Here is a 20,361-nt window from a genome sequence, read left to right on the forward strand (position 1 = left end):
ATTTCCTGTCAAGTTGTGAGATTTTCCCTCACATTGGGAGTTTTCTTGTCAAGTTGTGAGATTTTCCCTTACATTGAGAGATTGCCCATCAAGTTGCGAGATTTTCCCTCACATTTGAGAGATTTCCTGTCAAGTTGTGAGATTTTGCCTCACATTAAGAGATTTACCATCAAGTTGCGAGATTTTCCCTCACATTGGGAGATTTCCTCACATTTTCCTACCCAAGTTGTGAGATTTTCCCTCACATTCTGAGATTTCCCGTCAAGTTATGAGATTTTCCCTTACATTGAGAGATTACCCATCAAGTTGAGAGATTTTCCCTCACTTTTTGAGAGATTTCCTTGTCAAGTTGTGAGATTTTCCCTTACATGGGAGATTTCCTGTCAAGTTGGGAGATTTTACCTCGCATTGTGAGTTTTCTTGTCAAGTTGGGAGCTTTATCCTCGCATTACGGGATTTCTTAACATTAATTTCCTCTGATTTATCCTCATATTGGGAGATTTCCTCACATTTCCCTTCCCAAATTGGGAGATTTTCCTCACATTCAGAGATTCCCCGTCAAGTTGTGAGATTTCCCCTCTTTTCCCCACCCAAGTTGGGAGATTTTTCCTCATATACCCCGGTATAGTTGGGGGTATAGTTGTCCTTCACCAACCAAAAACTGAGCTACTACGTTTCTGAGAATCAGACAACTCCAGATACCAACCCTCACACCTCTCCCGCCTCCTCGCCGAGCCCTCTGTCGTCCCATGACATCATCACAGCGTTACCGCACTGTGCCCTTTACAAAGATGGCCACCGCCTGGCTTCACATGCTGCCGAGCTGACGTACTTCCTGCGCTAGCGTCATCACGTCCTTTAAGTCCAACATGGCGGCCACCGGAGGTCCCCGCGTGGAGGGGGACTTCTTGGGGTTCAGCGCGCTGTCCAAATGCGGACAGAAGGGAACGGAGAAGAGGAAGCGTCTGAACCGCAATAAGAAGAAGAACTGGAAGCGGCACAGCGATGTCCGGGATGTGGAGGACTTCCTGGAGGACGTGCGGCTGCAAGAGAGGACTGTGGGGTGAGTGCATGGAAGGGCCCGGGAGTTCAGTGTCCTCCTCAGCCAGGCTGGGGGTACCTTCTGATTTTAAAGTGCTGTACTTTTAGGAGGAGTAGGAAAGAGTTAATTCCATGTCAGGGGGTTGTTGGTGTTTGTTTCTTTGGGGAGATTTCCCTTCACTTCCTGTCCTGAGATGCACCAAGAAAGTTAAAGTGACCATCCATTATATAACCCGAGTGTACAATGTCCCTTAAATCTCCTGACCTGTGCATTGCTAAGGCCTGTGTGATTAGATAGAAGTGGATTGGGTTGTATAGGTGAGTCTAGGACTGAAACAACCAGTTGATCGACAATTGATTATGAAATTAATCAATTACTATTTTCATAATTGATTAATCGGGCAGTAACATGGGGTTAAAAAAACAAAAATGAGCCTTTTATAGTACAAAAAGAGCAAATCACTACTGTAAATATTACTTTCACAGTTCTACAGTAAAATAAAATAACCCTTTACAGTAGTGAATATATATATATATATATATATATATATATATATATATATATATATATATATATATATATAAAATAATTTTTTTTTTTTATTGTACTATAAAGGGCTAATTTTTAAAACAGATCAGTTTCAGATGAGAATATTCAGACAAAAAAATCTTTGTACATTCGCTGAATGAAAGAATGTTTGCAGTTATCACTTGTTTTTTAACATTCTGTTTTTTTAAAATGAATGTCATTTCTGAATGAAAACCACACACTGTCTGAAAATTCATTTGACCGAGAAGTTTTCTATTTCCAAATTTTCCCGTCACTGTGGTTGAAAATGAACATCGATTTGACCCAACTAACGATTAAAAAAAAATCGAACAAACGTTCTTAATTTTATTTGAAGGAAGACATTGTCTTTGTTTTTTAATAAAAAAAAAAAAAATTGATCTGAGTGTGATATTTACCAGATTCATCCTCTAATAGTCTATACGGTATAGCTCTAATAGTCTATACGGTATAGCTCTAATAGTCTATACGGTATAGCTCTAATAGTCTATACGGTATAGCTCTAATAGTCTATACGGTATAGCTCTAATAGTCTATACGGTATAGCTCTAATAGTCTATACGGTATAGCTCTAATAGTCTATACGGTATAGCTCTAATAGTCTATACGGTATAGCTCTAATAGTCTATACGGTATAGCTCTAATAGTCTATACGGTATAGCTCTAATAGTCTATACGGTATAGCTCTAATAGTCTATACGGTATAGCTCTAATAGTCTATACGGTATAGCTCTAATAGTCTATACGGTATAGCTCTAATAGTCTATACGGTATAGCTCTAATAGTCTATACGGTATAGCTCTAATAGTCTATACGGTATCGCTCTTCTGTTCTCCGAGTGGATTAGATATTTGCTCCCTAACCATGTACCTGGTTTATATTTACCCCTGCATAGAGATATTTAGGAATAAATTGCCATTTTATTTTTAAACTTTATATATTAACTAAATTATACACCACACGCTTCCTTTAAGGTTATTAATCGAAACCATAACAGGCCAACTAATCGATTATGAAAATAATCCTTAGTTGCAGCCCCAGGTGAGTTCTCACATTACATAGGATGGTAAATAAGATTGCACAATCAGGTTGTAGTGTGTGTATGGCAACCTTTAGACAGGTGTGCCCGTTGGAATTCTTCCCATCTATTGCTCTGGTGACAACTCTAACATTTCAGATTTCCCCCTCACTTTCTGGTGATGGTCACCAGGACAAACAGAGGGAAGATCTCCCGAACGGGCACAGACAGCATTAAACTGACAGTGAAGGACCCCCCCCCCCCCCCTTCTGGGTCCAAAACTGCAGCCCTTTGGTACTTTGTGTTTTTTGTGTGGCCCCTGGGGACCCCCTCAGACACCGATCTGTTTCTCCATTGTCCTGTTATGGTAGTCTCTGAAGCATGTCCCCAGTCTCCGGACAACTCCAAATGGCATATGTTTTTTTTACCATTTTTGACTGACCCAGTAGAGATATATTTTCCAGTAACTCGTAAGCATGTGCCTGGGCACACCGTAATTGCTACGTGGCGTGCCGGTTCCCCCTATTGCATAGTTACATAATAGGTGAGGTTGAAAAAGACACAAGTCCAACCTATGTGTGTAATTATGTCAGTATTGCATTGTATATCCCTGCATGTTTTGGTCGTTCAGGTGCTTATTTAATAGTTTTTTGTTTTTTAAACTATCGATGCTCCCTGCTGAGACCACCACCTGTGGAAGAGAATTCCACATCTTTGCCTCTCTTACAGTAAAGAACCCTCTACGTAGTTTACTTTTAAACCCCTTTTTTCTTATTTTGAGTGGCCACGTGTCTTGTTAAACTCCCTTCCATGAAAAAGTTTTATCCCTATGGTGGGGTCACCAGTACGGTATTTATACATTCAAATCCTATCCCCTCCCAAGTGTCTCTTCTCCAGAGAGAATAAGTTCAGTGCTCGCAACCTTTCCTTATAACTTATATCCTCCGAACCCTTTATTAGCTTTGTTGCCCTTCTTTGTACTCTCTCCATTTCCAGTACATCCTTCCTGAGGACTGGTGCCCAGAACTAGACAGCATACTCCCAAGTGCGGACCAGAGTCTTGTAGATTAGGAGAATTATCATTTTATTTCTGGAGGTGATCCCCCTCTTAATGCATGCCAATATTCTGTTTGCTTCGTTAGCAACTTGCATGCCATTGCTGAGCCTGCTATCTACTAGGGCCCCTGGGTCCAATTCCCCCAGAGGTTAACCCCCCCCCCCCCCCACGCACAGATTGCATTCATATTTTTGCCACCCAAATGCATTATTTTATATTTTTCTACATTGAACCTCATTTACCATGTACCAGGTTACCATTTACCATGTAGTTGCCCACCCCATTAATTTGTACAGATCTTTTTGCAAGGTTTCCACATCCAGCGGATAAGTTATTGCCCTGCTTAGTATCACTGCCAGAAGATGCATTAAGGTGAAATAACACAAGGGTTTACAACCCCTTTCTAAAGGAAAAAAAACTGATCTTTATCAAGAGAAAATCCAGTTCTTAGGTTCCTGTACAGTCTGTAGTAATATCTCAAGCACGGATTCCAGTCCTACCTAGTCTGCCTCTGAACTATAGGACTGTGGTGTACAGGAGGTGATCTGTAGTCTTTGCCTTTCCCATTTTAGGGCTGGTTCACACTCGCTTTGATCTCTGGGGGAGTGATCTGCATTGGGAGAGAGCACTTGACAGACGGTGAGGAGGCGATGTTTCCCCCCGCTTCTCACCACCTGCTTTAATGGCTTGAGCCCCACACCTGCATGTGGTTGCAGGGCACTTGCAGAGCACCCCCTTTCACTTGAATGAGTTGCATTCAGCAGGTGCTACATCCACCCAAAGCAATGGAGGAATAATTTCTCCCATGAAGCAAATCACCGTTGGAAACATCTACACACTTAGCCACTGCTTCGGTAGTTAAAGCGGCTCAACCGTGGGGTGTCCCCCCAACCAGTAGTGTGAGCTCTGAGTGACAGTGTGCACAAAGATCTGGAATCCTTTCCTGATCTGCCTGATTGGATGTCTGTGTGCACATTCAGATGAGTGTTCCTAGACTACACAGTCATGTTATGGGCTAGTGACAAGGATTTGTGAAAGTTAAAAATGTATAAAATTGACTTGTCCTTTCTTTTAACAGTGGTCTGCTAGCCGAGAAAAAGGATGAGAGCTTGTTCTTTGTGGACACTGGTAACGAACAAAAAGGTAAGCCCCCCCCCCCCCCTTCCAGAAGGAAAATCTAGACAATTTTTATTTTTTGGGTCACATGATCTCATATTCACTGTTGCGTATCTAGACTTTTTGACTAGATGGATTCCCCCTTGTGAGCAGGTTATGTCCATGCCAGGATTTTGCTCTGTAGCTTACAGGGGAAACTGCTGAATCCCCCAGCATTTGCTTTTTATTCTTTGGCCTCCCTTGCAGCTTTGTAGGGCTTCTGGGTTGGTAAGATCTCTGGCCGAATGTGTCACCTGAGGCATTGTTCCATTCCAGCGGTCATCTGGCTCCGGCAGTTGAGTGTCTTCTGGTGACACCGGGTGGCGCTTGACATTTCTACCAGATGCCGCTGCTCTCCAGATATCTGCCTCACTTCCATTGATGGCTTCTAAATACTTTTTAGTTCTTTAAGGATAGAGTCAGATATCGGCTTTAGTAGCTGTGTAGTTTGATGCACACTATTGCTCTGTGGTTCCTGTTAACTTCTTACTTTCGATGTAATTCTTTACATGGACAGTAATAAGTTTCCTCTTGGTCTTTAGGTGGGACCAGCTCCCGATCATGTGATCACCCTGGGGAAAATAGTGGTGGTTTGAATTTTCCATGTCCCATAATAGTGCAAAATTTCGGTAAAAATGACAGTACAGTTAGTGATTGCAAAAGATCACCTTGTAAAACAACCCATTCAGTTTAAAGTAGACCTGAAAGGCAAAAAATTTTGTATAGATCTAAAAACGCGTAAGTGATTAGATTCCCTCTGTTCTCAGCTGCAAAAGAGCTGGTGGAGGAAAAGCTAGCAGTACACTAAGCTTCCCAGTGAATGGATGTGCAGCAGGGGCATATCGGGAGAAGTCTGATCATTGGAGGAAAGCATACGGAACTCGCAGTGTAGTTAGAGAATTGACCACGGTGTGTTCTCCCGTGGTCAGTTGTTAATAGTAAAGCAGAAGGACTAGCAGGATCACCAGGGATTTCACACAAAGAAAGCAGGATACTTTTATACAATTACGTTGTACAGCAAACGCATACCAGGAATATGAAATTTTGGGGTAGCAAATGCTTTCATTTTATTCCACACAAATGCAATATAATACACATTTGTTGGCAAAATATAAAAAATGAGGTTGCGTTCAGAAAAGTGATGCCTGACACGTAAAGCATTAAAAATGCGTGCACTGATGAAACGGCAACAAACTTTAGTACTCAAAATTTCCCATACACTTTTTAAAAGCCTCTAAGCAAGTCATTCATTTAGAGTTAACAATGAGAAATGGGCCTAGAATTATTGCTCTAAATCTGGTGATAATCTGCAACTTGTGTTGCGCAATCAACAATTTTGTGCATAGTCAACCCCAAATTATGTGTTGTAAAAGACCCCTGACATTTTCCCTGCTCTCAAGTCCATTCCTTGAATGTTCCCAGGGGGTGTGGGAGCTTCCCTCTGACAGAGCATAGTTGGCTTGAGAGATTTACACATGACATGCCAAGGTATGACATATGCCGGTGGCCGCAAGAGTTAGAGACCCCAGGGCTGGGCATGAAGGGGGTAATAAAGTTAAATATACTCATAACCAATTTTAATTTAGGTGAGGGTTGATTGTAGAATCTTTTCTGAAAACAAAAAAAAAAAAAACTCTGCTTACTTATGAGGCACAATTTTATACAGTGTTATTTATTGAATGGTTAACAATTGGTATTTTCCATTTTTATAGATTTTAAGGTCAACAAACATGTTAAGCCCTTAAGGATAGACCTCATTTTACAGAAAGATTCGAAAGTACCTGCACCCAAAGAGTAAGTACCTGATAGGTAACTTGCAAGGATAAATGTTTTGGTGGCTAAATAATAAAAAGTTTAACTCAACTGATGTTACTGATTATATTACCCTTTGAAAGATGTAACTGTTGTCCATAACAAACCAAAGGTCTATGTTCTGTTTTGCAAGTGTTTGCAGTGGTCTTCAAAACTTTCTGGATGTTTTAATACTTCTCTGTAGCCATGTTTTTAACCACTTGCTTACTGGGCACTTAAACCCCCCTCAGTCCCAGACCAATTTTCAGCTTTCAGCGCTGATGCACTTTGAATGACAATTGCGCGGTCATACAACACTGTACCCAAATTAATTTTTATCATTTTTTTCCCACAAATAGAGCTTTCTTTTGGTGGTATTTAGTTACAGCTCGGAGTTTTATTTTTTGCTAAACAAACAAAAAAAGATGCAAAAAAATAAAAAAATAAAATCATGTTTTAATAGTTTGTTATAAAATTTTGCAAACGGGTCATTTTTCTCCTTCATTGAAGTGCGCTGATTAGGCGGCACTGATGGGCTGCATTGGTGGGCACTGATGGGCTGCATTGGTGGGCACTGATGGGCTGCATTGGTGGGCACTGATGGGCTGCATTGGTGGGCACTGATGGGCTGCATTGGTGGGCACTGATGGGTACCACAGATAGATGGGACTGATGGGTGGCACTAATGGGCGGCACTGGGGTGCAGCACCTTTGAGGCAGATTGGGTGACACTGTGGGTGGCACTGTGGGCACTATGGGCACTGACGGGGGGCACTTACTTTTGCTTTTTATTTGACTTCAGGATGGCACTGCGGGAGGCAGGTGGGCAGTGGCAGGTGGTCCCTTGTATTGATGGCCGTGATCGGGACTGATGTCCCGATCACGGCCGCCGGTGATCGGCTTTTTTTTTTCTCCTCGCGCTGTCAGCGCGAGGAGGAATAATAGCCGATTACCGGCTCCGTTCTATCACATGATCAGCTGTCATTGGCTGACAGCTGATCACGTGATAAGGGGTCGGGATCGACCCCTTGCACGGATCGGTGATCAGGCGAGTCTCATGGACTCGCCGATCACAGAGCGCGCCGCGCGCGCCCCTCAGGGGGCGCGCAGGCCGCTCGTACACGGGACGACGTCAATAGACGTAGTCCCGGAAATGTAGGTCCGCGCTAATGCCGTCATTTGGCAATAGCGCGGATCCCAAGTGGTTAAAGTGGTTCTAAAGGCTTCAGTTTTTTTTTTTACCATCATGCATGAAGGTAACACAAAGCCTTCTGTATGCAGTTCACTTTAGTATCACTTTAATCACTTAAGCCCCAGACCAATTTTCAGCCAAAGGACCAAGTCCCTTTTTGCGATTCGGCACTGCGTCGCTTTAATTGACAATTGCGCAGTTGTGCGATATGGCTCCCAAACAAAATTGGCTACTCCCCCCCCCCCCTACAAATAGCTTTCTTTTGGTGGTATTTGATCACACCTGCAGTTTTTTTATTTTTTGCTCTATAAACAAAAATAGAGCGACAATTTTGAAAAATGCAATATTTTTTTACTTTTTGCTATAATAAATATCCCCAAAAAATATATTTCCTCAGTTTAGGCCAATGCGATTTTTTTTTTTTTTTTTTTTTTTTAACAAAAATATGAATACGTAATTAGCGATTAATTGGTTTGTGCAAAGGTTATAGCGTTTATAAAATAAAGGATAGATTTTTTATAGTGCTTTTTTTTTTTTTTTTTTATTGGGACTTCGACATTATGGCGGACACATCGGACATTTTTGGGACCATTGTCATTTTTATACAGCAATCAGTGCTATTTAAATGCACTGATTCCTGTGTAAATGACACTGGCAGTGAAGGAGTTAACCCCTACACTGCCCCCTAGTGGTTATGTGAGACGTTTTTTTATTGTAGGGGATGTGGCCTGGCATGTGACATCACTGATCGTCTCTCCCTATAAAAGGGAACAGGCAATCGGTGACGGCCACACTAGGAAGCATGGGGAGAGGTTTGTTTACACAGACCTCCCCTCGTTCTTCAGCTCTGTGACCCAATCACGGGACACAATCAGCGATCGGGTCCGCTGGTCCCACGGTAACGGAGCTCAGGACCGGGTCAGGAGCGCGCTTCCGGGGGTTGGCTCCCTACCCACGGCTGGGCACTTAAAGAGCCACGTACAGGTACGTGATTGTGCCCAGCCGTGCCATTCTGCCGACGTATATCGGCGTGAGGCGGTCCTTAAGCAGTTAAAGTGCAAATATAGACATCAAGAATTTCATATACTGCAATAGCATGAACAAGGCTTTTTGTTGTGCCTCCTGTGTTACACTGTTTTACTACCTGTTGATCCTGCCAGTATATTTTTTATTCCACTTTCTTCAGCAGCTGGAAGGAAGGTCAGCTTTAAGTTTGTTGCATGTAATTGCAATCATGTGGGTGTTTGCCAGCAGCAGGATCGCGATATAGAGCAGGAAAATACCTGCTTGTATTTGTCTCTTGCTAACTGGTTGGATAAGCAAAGGTTTTGTTGGCAGAGCAGCACATAAAAACGGGTAAAAAAATTCCTGCGTATTTGGCCAATTCTGACAGTGGTGACTAGTGTGGCTTTATATGGTTTCATGTTTTTTTTTTTTTTTTTTTTTTTTTTTTTTTTTTTTTTTTTTTCTTTGCCAAAAGGCAGAAAACTTTTGCTGTAACAGCTTAGAACAGGAACTTCATCCTATTTAGAGCAAGTGGAAATAACAGATCAGCAGGTAATAAACATCTAGGCTAGATTCACAGCTCTGCGTGTAATTGCCTCTGCAGGCCAGCACCTTTTTCCTGCAGCTGCAATAATCTGCACAGAAAAGCAACCTACCACTCAGGAGATGCGTGGGGTGGGTGCTGTTAAAACTAATGGCACCCACACATACTGGAAATCGCAGCGCGGCTTCCCACACTGCACGGTTTCTGTGGGGGCAGCATTTTGGAAAATGGAGCAGTGACCTTTCCCTGCCTTTTTCAGGAGGCACAGCAGCCCATTCAAATTGCGGCTCAGAGCCACATTAGTGCGACCCTAGTCTTATTGGGGACACTTGGAGAGGAGCAAAAACTAGTTTTAATGCTATTGACAGACTAACTTTATTCATAGTTCAGCTTTATTACTTAAAGGTAATCGCTTAAGACTTGACGGTAAACGCTTATAGGTAATCTTGAATAGTCCGTTAGTAGAATACTAACATAATACATATATTTGGTAAAAAAAAAAAATCCCAATAAGCGTATATATTGATTTGCACAAAAGTTATAGCATCTGAAAACTATGGAATATAAACTAGACATTTATTTTTATAACGGTAGTGGCTTTTTATATAGCAGGACTGCAATATTGCAGTGGACAATTGGACACTAACTGACACTTTGTGGGAACCAGTGATGCGCATACAGTGGTTAGTGCATATTTTTAGCACTATCACTGTACTAATGACACCGGCTGGGAAGGGATTAAACATCTAGGGTGATCAAAGGACTAAATGTGTGCCTAGCTAGTGTTTTTGTGTAGTGCTTTTACTAAGGGATGTGATGTATTTTCTTTGCCTGTGAAGAAAATCCATCTCATCCCTGCTGTCAAGATGGAGCTCTGCCTTGTTTATGTAGGCAAAGCTCTGTCCAGCCTATCCACAACAATTAGCGGGTGCTGGCAGAAATTCGCTGCCTGGTTCCAACTGATTGGCTTCTGCGGTGACTAATCGCAGCAGAAGCGGCGAGCTGGTGTCCCCTACCCAGAAGAGCAAAATCACATAATTATACGTGTTTCTGCTCAGAAAAGTCTCCCTGTTGCAGTAAATCTGCTATTGGGTGGTTAGTCAGGATCCCACCAGAGCCTGTACTGGCTAAGTGATGCCTGGCAACAGCAGGCTTAGTCCACTGTCGGCTGAATACTGGTCATAGGAATGCATTCCTAAGTGCACTCCTGTGACCTACAGGAGAAGTAGGGCCGAAAGATGTTTGGTCCTACTACTCCTTTTTAAAGTGGAGGGTCACCCAAAAAAAAAAAAAAATAATTTTTTTTATTATATATATTTTTTTTTTACCTCACCAGGAATCCGTCGCTAGGCAGTCTTCCTACTCCACAGTGATCTTTGGTCTTCTCTTCTCGTGTTGTCTTCTGGGTAATGGGGCGTGTTGTGTTCTGGGAACAGTGTTTCCTAACACAGCGTGTCCCATTCATAAATCGCTGCACAACTTGCGCATGCGCAGTAGGAAACGGGCAGTGAAGCCGCAGGGCTCCACTGCCTGTTTTCCTTAGTGATGATGGCGGCGCTGGAACCAAGAGCCGAGGGACGGGTCGGCCGTCGGTGCCCTGGGAAGGGAAAGGTAAGTGTCCTTATTAAAATTCAGCAGCTACTTATTTTTTTATTTTTTTCTGCTGAATTTTAAAAAAACATTTTCACCGCTGAAGCACCCATTTTAATTAAGACAAGGGCATTTTATGGTTCTTGTGCACTAGGTGGCAGCATTCGCCATAATTTTTTGTGATATCTGTGTGTGTTTTGTAACCATGTGTAAACCTGAAGTCCTCTGTAGAGCAGCACTTAGACTGGTAGAGGCAACACTTCACCAGTTAGGGCCTTGGTGCTTTGCACAGTTCTGTCTGTGAGCATGCTTGCAGCAAGGGGAGACCACATCAATGTACAGCTACTCCCTCATTGCCCAGTGAATAAGTGTTTTTAATTACATATGGTTTTAGTTATTTTTCCTGGTTTTCCAATTTTCTTAATATAGTTTTGACTACTGCCTCTGCTTGCTCACTGATATACTGCCAATTTCCAAAAGACAAAAAAAAAGTATATTCTTTTGTAACACTTTGTGTCACATTATCCCTTTTATTTTTTTTCTTAGTATTTCCTCTCACCAAATACCCAATGGGAAGAAGCTTAAGAGGAAACGGGAGCGAGTAGAGAAACAAGAAAAGAAGGGGATTCTTCCTCGATCAGAGAGACTTCTGAGAGCACAGCTAAACCAGACCAAAAAGGCACACAAACCGGAGGCGAACAACAACCCATCCCGGGGATTCTATGATCTCTGGGGACAAAACAGTAAGTAAAGTACTATAATGCTTTAGTTCTGAGAACACTTTCCAATCTACCATATCAATGCTTCTGTTCCTTTGCAGATCCCTTGGACTCTGCTCTGGAAGGAAAGGACCAATGGTATCTAGAACAGACCAAGAAAAGCCGTGTTAAGGTAAATTTCTGCTCTTCTGCAAATAGTAAAATACAAAGGCTCATTTAATAAACTTTTTTTCTACCAACCAATTAGAGGTTTACTTTAATATTATTTTTGTATGGAAGAAGGCAGCTTCACCATTGTTGCCTGTGGACTTTTTGCAATTTTCCTTTATTAATGACTCGCCATGCTTCAGTGTAGTGGCAGCCATCTTGGTAGAGGAACGTGGCTTTGCTTCCTCATGTCAGTGTCTCTCCCTTGGAACCAGTGATCTGATGTCTGGAGGGGTAATGATCAGTAATAGGCACAGAGGAAGCGCAAGAATGAAAGGGGCAGCACATTAGTGGCATTGCCAAATCTTGAGGATTGCAGTTAAAGGCACAGTGCCTTTCATCTCAGTGTAGATATGTACACAAGAACCTAGATAAAATCACATGTCAGGTAACTTGTTTAGCCACAATTAACTTGCCTAGATTTCTCCTACAATACAGTAAATGTTACATTTTAAATTAAACCCTTGGTGCCCATGTTATGCAAATATGCAGGCTCTTGGTTGGGTTTTGATCCCTTCCCAGAGGGTCGGAAAGCCAGATATGCACCTATTACTAGTCTAACTGACCTACCGGTGTTTTCGTCTGCTGGAAGAGCTTTACCGCAATCATTCCCTGAAGCTTTAATATATATTTTATTGGGAGTTACTGGGTTGACGTATTAGGAATGGCACAACAAATCAATGGAACAAATAAGGAATGCCACACAAGCCAGATCCAAAGCAAAATGTGAGGCCTTGGTATCTGGTGCAAGGGTATAGCTCATACTGGTGAAGCAGTTCCTCTTCAGCTGGCTCTAGGGTGGTGTTGTGTTCTGCAGATGATTTCTGTTCCTTAGTAAACACTCTGCCCAGTAGTAGGTGGGAGACTAATAAGTTCTGCAGTTCCCATCTACTACAAATAATGGTTTCATGGTCATTGGCACGTAATTTACCAATAATATAAGAGGACAAATATTCTTCATGTGTTGTCCGTGCAGCAGGTTTACCTCCAGTAATTTGCCAAAAAAATAGTCTGAGTTCCTGACAAAACCATGCAAATCCAATTGTAAGCATGTCAGGGTCACTTTGCCTTTCTTGTGATCCCTTTACTTTTCCTCCCTCCCCATGCCTCACCTTTTCTGGATCTTTTTTCTGCAGCGTCCAGAAAGACTAAACAAGAAACCATCACAGCTACCTGCGGTTGAAGTTGCAGCTCCTGGGGCCTCCTACAATCCAACATTTGAGTCACACCAGGTAAGACTTTGTTTACTTCATCTCACTGACAAGATCCTGACTAAAAATATGTTTGCACGTGCTGCTGTGTAACTGACCAGTGATCCCAACTTCTGCTGTAACATGAAATATACTAGAATTTTGGAACATATTGGTATTTGCATTCTGGTAATTACCACTTGCAATATATATGGGGATTATGGAAGTGTACTATAGGCTTTTGACAATGCCCCTTGGTAGAAGATAGGTTGTACTCAGACTGCAGCAAAGATAATTCATAATTGACAGTACCACTTTGCAAATGCAAAAGTCCCACTGGTTGCATTCTTTTAAATCAAATGATAACCTTTAAAACTGCAATTATCATTGAGCTTTTTAGCACTCGGTTATCCATGGAGATTTGTCTTATTTGTAATGTCTTTTTTTCCAGGTGCTGCTTCTTGAGGCTCATGAGGTAGAAGTGAAGAGGCTGAAGATGGAGGAGAAATTGGAGAGACAGCTAAAGCTCCCTGCTGGAGCTGAGGTCCCAACAGAGGTTTGTCTTTTTCTAGCCATTTCGTGTTAATGAAATCTATCCCATGTCACCTGGGCAGGTAATGGTGTCATTTAGTAATGGAGTCCCTGTTGCAGAGGATGCAACAGCTCTAGCGGAAAAGCAGAGGTAGATTTTTAGTACAGTTGGGGGTTCCCTACCACCTGGTCAGAATTTTACATCCAGTTTTCTAGATTCTGCTCAAGGTGATTTGTGTGCGAAGAACAGAATATGATCAATCTACCTGAGTGAAAGTGAGACGACATATTTTTTCCATGTCAAAAGAAATGGAGGAGGGCGCTAAAATCTGTTTGGAATTGTGAGGTACAGGGTATGTTGTAATCGATTTAATATGGCATAAGTTATGCAATTATCCAAGTAAGAAAATTGATTTGAGCATCAATACAACCAGTGTTGATGGGGGGAGAATCCCTCACCTGATGCTATTGTGTTCTCTTGGGGGGGGGTGGAGGAGTTGGGGAGCTGTCTCTCCAGGGAGAACACAGTGATTGAGGGTGAGCTCTGCAGGCAGATTGTACCCAAGTTGATTCATCCATAGCAGCTAGCAGTAATCACAGGCAGTAAAACCTTTCACGATCTGTGGTTGCACGGATTGGGAAATGTCTCTGCTTGTGATTAGCACAGCGAAGTGTCAGCAATTCCACGTGCCTGCCAGGAAGCCAACACCTGAGCTCAGTGATTACTGATAGCAGCTATGGATGGATCAACTTGGGTACAATCTGCCTGCCCATTGATTTATAGAATCTCAGCCAGTTCAGCAGAAACTGGATAATTGTATTGCCTGATGTTACCTGATCAGGGAAGGATCAGGGAAGCCAAGTCCATTGGCAGGAGTGAAGGGGAGAGGTGCAAAGGAATTTTAAGAATTCCCTCTTTACTGAAGTAGAACCATATAGCAATAGTGATGGCTTGAAAACTATTAGTGGATTTTCAGGATGGTGTTTCTCAGAGTGTGAACTTTTGGAGAAACAACAAACGTTCCATCATTTAAGATGTACTAAAACTGGTGCAGCTGTGAATGTTAGCCAGTCAGCTTCCAACTTCAGCTTGTTCAATTAAGCTTTGGCAATAAAACCTGGAAGCTGATTGGTTTGGTTTCTTTGCAGAGCAGCGCTAGATATTGCACTTTGCAGTTTTAGTAAATTACCCCTTGTGTCTGACTTCATGGGGAAATGACCCACACCAATGATAAAAATGGCTGCTCACCTCACGACGTGGACACTTTGATTATAGAGGGTCAAACACACACTCCCAAACTGGGTATATACATCGGGTAGCAGATCCAAGGTAATCCCTTCTTATGGTCTTTTTGCTATTGGCAATCGCAACTCCCATGCCTGCACTATGGAATGAAACTGGAGATCAGCCTAATAACTTCTGACAAGCTCTCCAGCACACAAGATAACGGCAGCTGGAAATTTGTGTTGGGGAGGGAACTTGGAGGTAAATAATCAGAGAGCTGTCTTTTCAGACTGCATCTCTGCAAGTTTTTGTTCCTCTGCCTATGTGGAGTCTTTCCTCCAATTGGCTGTCACACAGTGTATGCCCAGACTCCCCTCCCACTGCTGAAGGAGGAAGAAAGATTTCTAACAGGATCTGCACTTTCTAAAGAATGTAGAAAGGGAAAGACTGCAAATATTCATGTGAAATGTATGTGGGGAGATTTGTTTCATCTGTGTATCATTGAAGGCTATTTACTTCACTGGGTATATTTTGAGGGTTTACATGCACTTTAACCTTTTTGTTCTGTGACTGACAATATTAGTGTTTTACACTTTTGGAGGTTTATTTTTTATTTTTTTTCTGGTTTGAGAGAACAAAGTATATATCTGACTTTTCGGAGATATAGAATAAGGCTTTCCAGATTCTTCAGAAAGAACAGTTTAAAGTGTAAGTCCACCCTAACACAAAAATCCCTGCATCTACAGACATCCACAACCAAACACTAACCTATCTAGCCCTGTAAAGAAGAAATCCATACAGTTTTTGAAGCCAATCTGGTCCCACGCTGAGTGGTCGGCTGTGCTGTGGAGGTGGGTGCAGAGGACACAGCCGACAGCGAAAGCCCCATAGTAAGTCTATGGGTGACGTCACTCCCCATTAATTTCGCAGCCATGAGTTGTGTCCTCTACAGAGCTCCTGGCACTGGAGATTGGATTTGCTTCAAAAAAGGTATGTATAGGCTTGTATCTACTGCCCTAATTATCTCCCTTGTCCCTTCTTGGGGAAAGTGCTGAATAAATTAGAATGTTTTAAGGAAGGGGGGGTGATTATGGCAGGGGACTTTAATTTTGTATTTGATCCAACCCTGGATGCCCAACCCCCATCCCTACGCTCAGAAGGTAAATACCTAAAGATAATTAAACGAAAACTACATCGACAGCAACTAGTAGAGGTGTGGAGAATTGCGCATCCAGGGGGAAAGGATTTTACATATTACTCCCAGGTACATCACTCTTACTCAAGAATCGATTATATCCTCTTGGACCATCAGCTTTTGGAGGGGTTAAAGAAAGTAGAAGTAAAATCTATAACTCTCTCTGATCATGCCCCAGTTATGGCTGTTTTGGACCTGGAGGATATACCGATTAGGCAAAGAGTATGGAGGTTGGATGAATCCCTCTTGCATGACCATAAAATATTTGAAGCTTTGGAAAGAGATATGAACTTATTTTTTAAAGAAAATAATGTAGAAAATATTGCACCAACTGTGTTGTGGGAGACCCATAAGGTATACATGAGAGGGAGATTGATAGCAGAAGCAGCTAAGAGGAGGAAAATAAGGTCAACGCAAAAATCACTGATTTTACAGGAAATCCAGGAGTTGGAACAGTTACATAAAGGATTAAATGACCATAAAATAATGGACGAACTTATGGGAAAAAGGGAGGCACTGAGAGACATACTGGAACAGGAAACCAGGCAGGCCTTTTTAAAGTCCGCTAAAAGACAATATGAATTTGGTAATAAACCGGGGAGAATCCTGGCAGAGGTAATTAAACCTAGAAGAAATTTTAATTATATCGCAAAAATTAAAGATAAGAAGGGAGTAATGAAATATGCAACAAGGGATATTAGTAACATCTTCTCAGAATACTACCAACTACTGTATAAGGTAAATGGTAACCAGGACCCCAAGGATAAACAAAAGAGAAGGGAAAAAATTGAACAATATCTCCGGAAGATAGATCTACCGAGGATAGCAGAGGAGGATGCTGGTATGCTCGATAGGGATATCTCTAAGGAGGAAATAGAAAGAGCAATTAAGGATAGTAAGAATGGGAAGAGCCCAGGGCCCGATGGATACACATCATTATACTTTAAAAAGTTTTTGGGACCTTTAACACCTTATTTCCATCAGTACATGAACTCAATAGGGGAAGGAAGGGAGATACGGAAGGAAGCTTTGGGGGCCTTTATAACTATATTAGCAAAGGAAGGGAAAGACCCAACATTATGCTCTAGCTTTAGACCTATTTCTCTGATTAATGAGGATGTAAAAATTTATGCAAGGATTTTAGCCGAGAGGCTGAAACAATATATGCCAGATTGTATAGAAGGAGATCAGGCAGGTTTTGTACCTGGAAGGGAGGCGAGGGACAATATACTGAGGACAACCCTCTTAATGCAGGAAGTTAAGAAGAAGAAGAAGCAGTCTTCCCTTTTCCTATCGGTCGATGCGGAAAAGGCATTTGATAGGTTAGAATGGGAATACATGCTGCAGACATTATATAAATTTGGTTTAGGCCCAAGAATGCTGCGGTGGATAGAGGCCTTATACTCTAACCCTACAGCTCAGATTCAGGTGAATGGGACCCTATCAAATTCTTTTGGGCTATATAATGGTACACGTCAGGGATGCCCATTATCTCCTTTACTTTTTGTATTCTCCTTGGAACCTCTTTTGGTTTCTATAAGAGCGAACCAAGGTATTGAGGGAATAAAAGTATCAGAGAAGGAGCATAAGATATCTGCATTTGCAGATGATATTATGCTCTATATAACGAATCCCAAACAGTCCCTTCCTAGGATCTTGCAGGAGTTGGAGGAATATGGGAATGTTTCGAACTTTAAGATCAATAGAGAGAAAACTGAGATATTAAATGTCTATTCCTCCCCAGAGGAGAGAAGAGAACTTAGAGCTCTTTTCCCCTTTGTGTGGAAAGAGAAGGGCCTGAAATACTTAGGAATATACTTATCGACATCAGTTACAGATTTATATCAAGATAATTATCTCCCTCTTTTAAATAAAATTAAACAAGATCTTAAAGGTTACCCTGCACACAGACTGTCATGGTTTGGCAGGATAAACGTAATTAAAATGATGATTCTGCCAAAGGCTCTATATGTCTTTCAGAGCCTCCCGATAAATATCCCAGGGGCCTATTTTAGAATTATTAGATCCCTGATTCAGAAATTTATATGGAACAAAAGAGGAAGTCGCGTTTCTTATAAGGTAATGAATAGGCCTAAGGATAAGGGAGGGGTATCTCTCCCAGATTTTCAAAAATACCATTCAGCAGCGGTAATGAGGAGGATTTTGGATTGGGTTTACAACGCTCCATTTAAAAAGTGGGTATCACTGGAAGATAATATGAGTAATGTTGTCCTGAGCCAGACCATTTGGATTCCAATGAAGTTTAGGGGTCTCTCTGGAAGAATATCCCCGATTACAATGGAAACATTAAGAACATGGGATGGGGTACTTAAAGGTACAGAAGGTCAAAACAACAATAGCCCTCTAATGCCCCTGTCAGGAAATAACTATTTTCCTCCAGGGAAAGAAAACAAAATGTTCCAGAAGTGGACGCATAGGGACATATTAAGGTTAAGGGATGTGTTAAAAGCAAATAGCTTATGCTCATTAGAGGAGATACGAGAGAAATACGGAAGAACACCATGGGATGGATGGAGATACAGACAACTCCAACATTTTGTTGAGTCCCTTCCAAAACCTCTCCGCTCGGGTGACAATTTAAACCCTTGGGAGAAATTGATTGACCGAGGAGGAGCGGGCAGACAGGGGATCTCTAAGATATATAGGACCTTAATATCTTTAATGGAGGATGAGGCGATACCGGCTTTTGGGAGGTGGGAAGGGGAATTGAATCAATCAATCCCAGAAAAACTGAAAGGGAAAGTTATAGACTATACCCACTCCACTTCAATAGATACGAAGATCCAAGAAATGAACTATAAATTATTGGTTAGATGGTATTATGTTCCATCGAAAATGCATAAGATTAACAAAGACTTATCACCCCTTTGTTGGAGAGAGTGTGGGAGGGAGGGAACCCATGCCCATATATGGTGGCAATGCAGTGCAATCCAGTTATACTGGGAAAAGGTGGTGGGTTTAATTAAAGAGATCGACGGGAAGGAAATAGAACTGGATCCCTGGAAATGTTTGTTTCACGCGGCCGAGGGCCCTAGGGAAAAATATAGAAGAGCATTAACTCCATTTTTGCTAAACGCAGCGAAAGTACTGATCCCGAGATACTGGAAAGTAAAGGAAACACCCGGGATAAGAGAATGGTTTAGGGAAATAGATAGATTGAGGATTATGGAAGAACTAATACACCTTCAACGGGGAGCCGAAATTAGATTCCAGGTGACTTGGAGGAACTGGATGGAATTTAGAAAATCCTCAATATATCTTGGAATTATGGGGGATGGAGAGGGCATCTAGGGGAGGGAGATAAGATGCATATACTTCATAGCCCCCTATAAAATTTTTTTATTTATTTTTTATAGGGGAGGGAGGAGGAGAGGAGGGAAGAAGGGAGGAGAAGGGGAAAGGATCCTTTCCCCCCCTTGGTTCTCCCCCTTTTTTTTTTTTTTTTTTTTTTTTTTTTTTTTTGCGTGGGGGGGAGGAGATGGGGGACCCCTTGTTCTGGGGCCCTTTAGGGGGTTTGTCGGGGGGTTTTTTTTTTTTTTTTTTTTTTTTTTTTTTTTTTTTTTTTTTTGTAGAAGGGAGTGGGGATGGAAGGAGAGGAATCCCCACCTTACACAAATCACAAATTGGAAGTAAGAAAAAGCGTCACGTGGGAGGGGTAATAAATATGGGTAAGATAAAATCACAAAAGGATAATTCTAAACACATGAAGAGAGGGGGAGGGGGCGGGCTTAAAACCTTTTTTTTTTTTTTTTTTTTTTTTTTTTTCTTTTCCCTCCCTCTCTCTCTCCTCTTCTTCTTCTCCCCTTTTGGGATATTTAAGATCGATCCGGTTGGGCACCCAATGTGTACTTTTTTTTTTTTGACTGTTTGTTTTTATGTGAATGTTGAAAACACTGAAATAACATGAATGTTAGTCAAAGTGATTTTTAAAAGTATGTATAAGGAATATTTTGTACTGTTCTTTTTGTAAATGTGGAAAACGAAATAAACAATATTTAAAAAAGGTATGTATACTGGTTTCTTCTTTACAGGGCTGTATAGGTGAGTGTTGGATTGTGGATGCCTGTAGATGCATAGAGTTTAGTGTTGGTGAACTAACACTTTAAGGTAGACATTTTAAGTGGCATTTGGAAGACTGTATACCCTTAATGTGTTTCCCTGTAGTACTAAAATAAGAAGGGACAGGGAGCGCATCTGTTGTGTTTATGTTTGAGAGGGAAGTTGGTGAATGGAGCTCATTTTACTTGGACAGTTGCAACAGGGTGAGAGCGGGATTAAGCCACTTTCTCATATTATCCTCAAGACTGGTCTA

General features: G+C 41.7%; 1 protein-coding gene across 1 annotated transcript in view; it reads left to right on the forward strand.

Moving 5' to 3' along the window:
* Nucleotides 1–842: 842 nt before the first annotated feature.
* NOP53 (NOP53 ribosome biogenesis factor) overlaps nt 843–20,361 on the forward strand; it is a 35,637-nt gene continuing 16,118 nt past the window's right edge. The window contains exons 1-7 of the mRNA XM_077480924.1: nt 843–1,063; nt 4,763–4,827; nt 6,552–6,633; nt 11,508–11,704; nt 11,782–11,852; nt 13,024–13,119; nt 13,529–13,633. Coding sequence (XP_077337050.1) covers nt 870–1,063; nt 4,763–4,827; nt 6,552–6,633; nt 11,508–11,704; nt 11,782–11,852; nt 13,024–13,119; nt 13,529–13,633 — 810 coding nt within the window. The 5' untranslated portion in view covers nt 843–869. The remainder of the gene's footprint in view (nt 1,064–4,762; nt 4,828–6,551; nt 6,634–11,507; nt 11,705–11,781; nt 11,853–13,023; nt 13,120–13,528; nt 13,634–20,361) is intronic.

This window comes from Lithobates pipiens, unplaced genomic scaffold, assembly GCF_037356315.1.
Source record: "Lithobates pipiens isolate NorthernLeopardFrog02 unplaced genomic scaffold, aLitPip1_a1.2 Scaffold_1, whole genome shotgun sequence".
In the NCBI taxonomy this organism is placed as follows: Eukaryota; Metazoa; Chordata; class Amphibia; order Anura; family Ranidae; genus Lithobates; species Lithobates pipiens.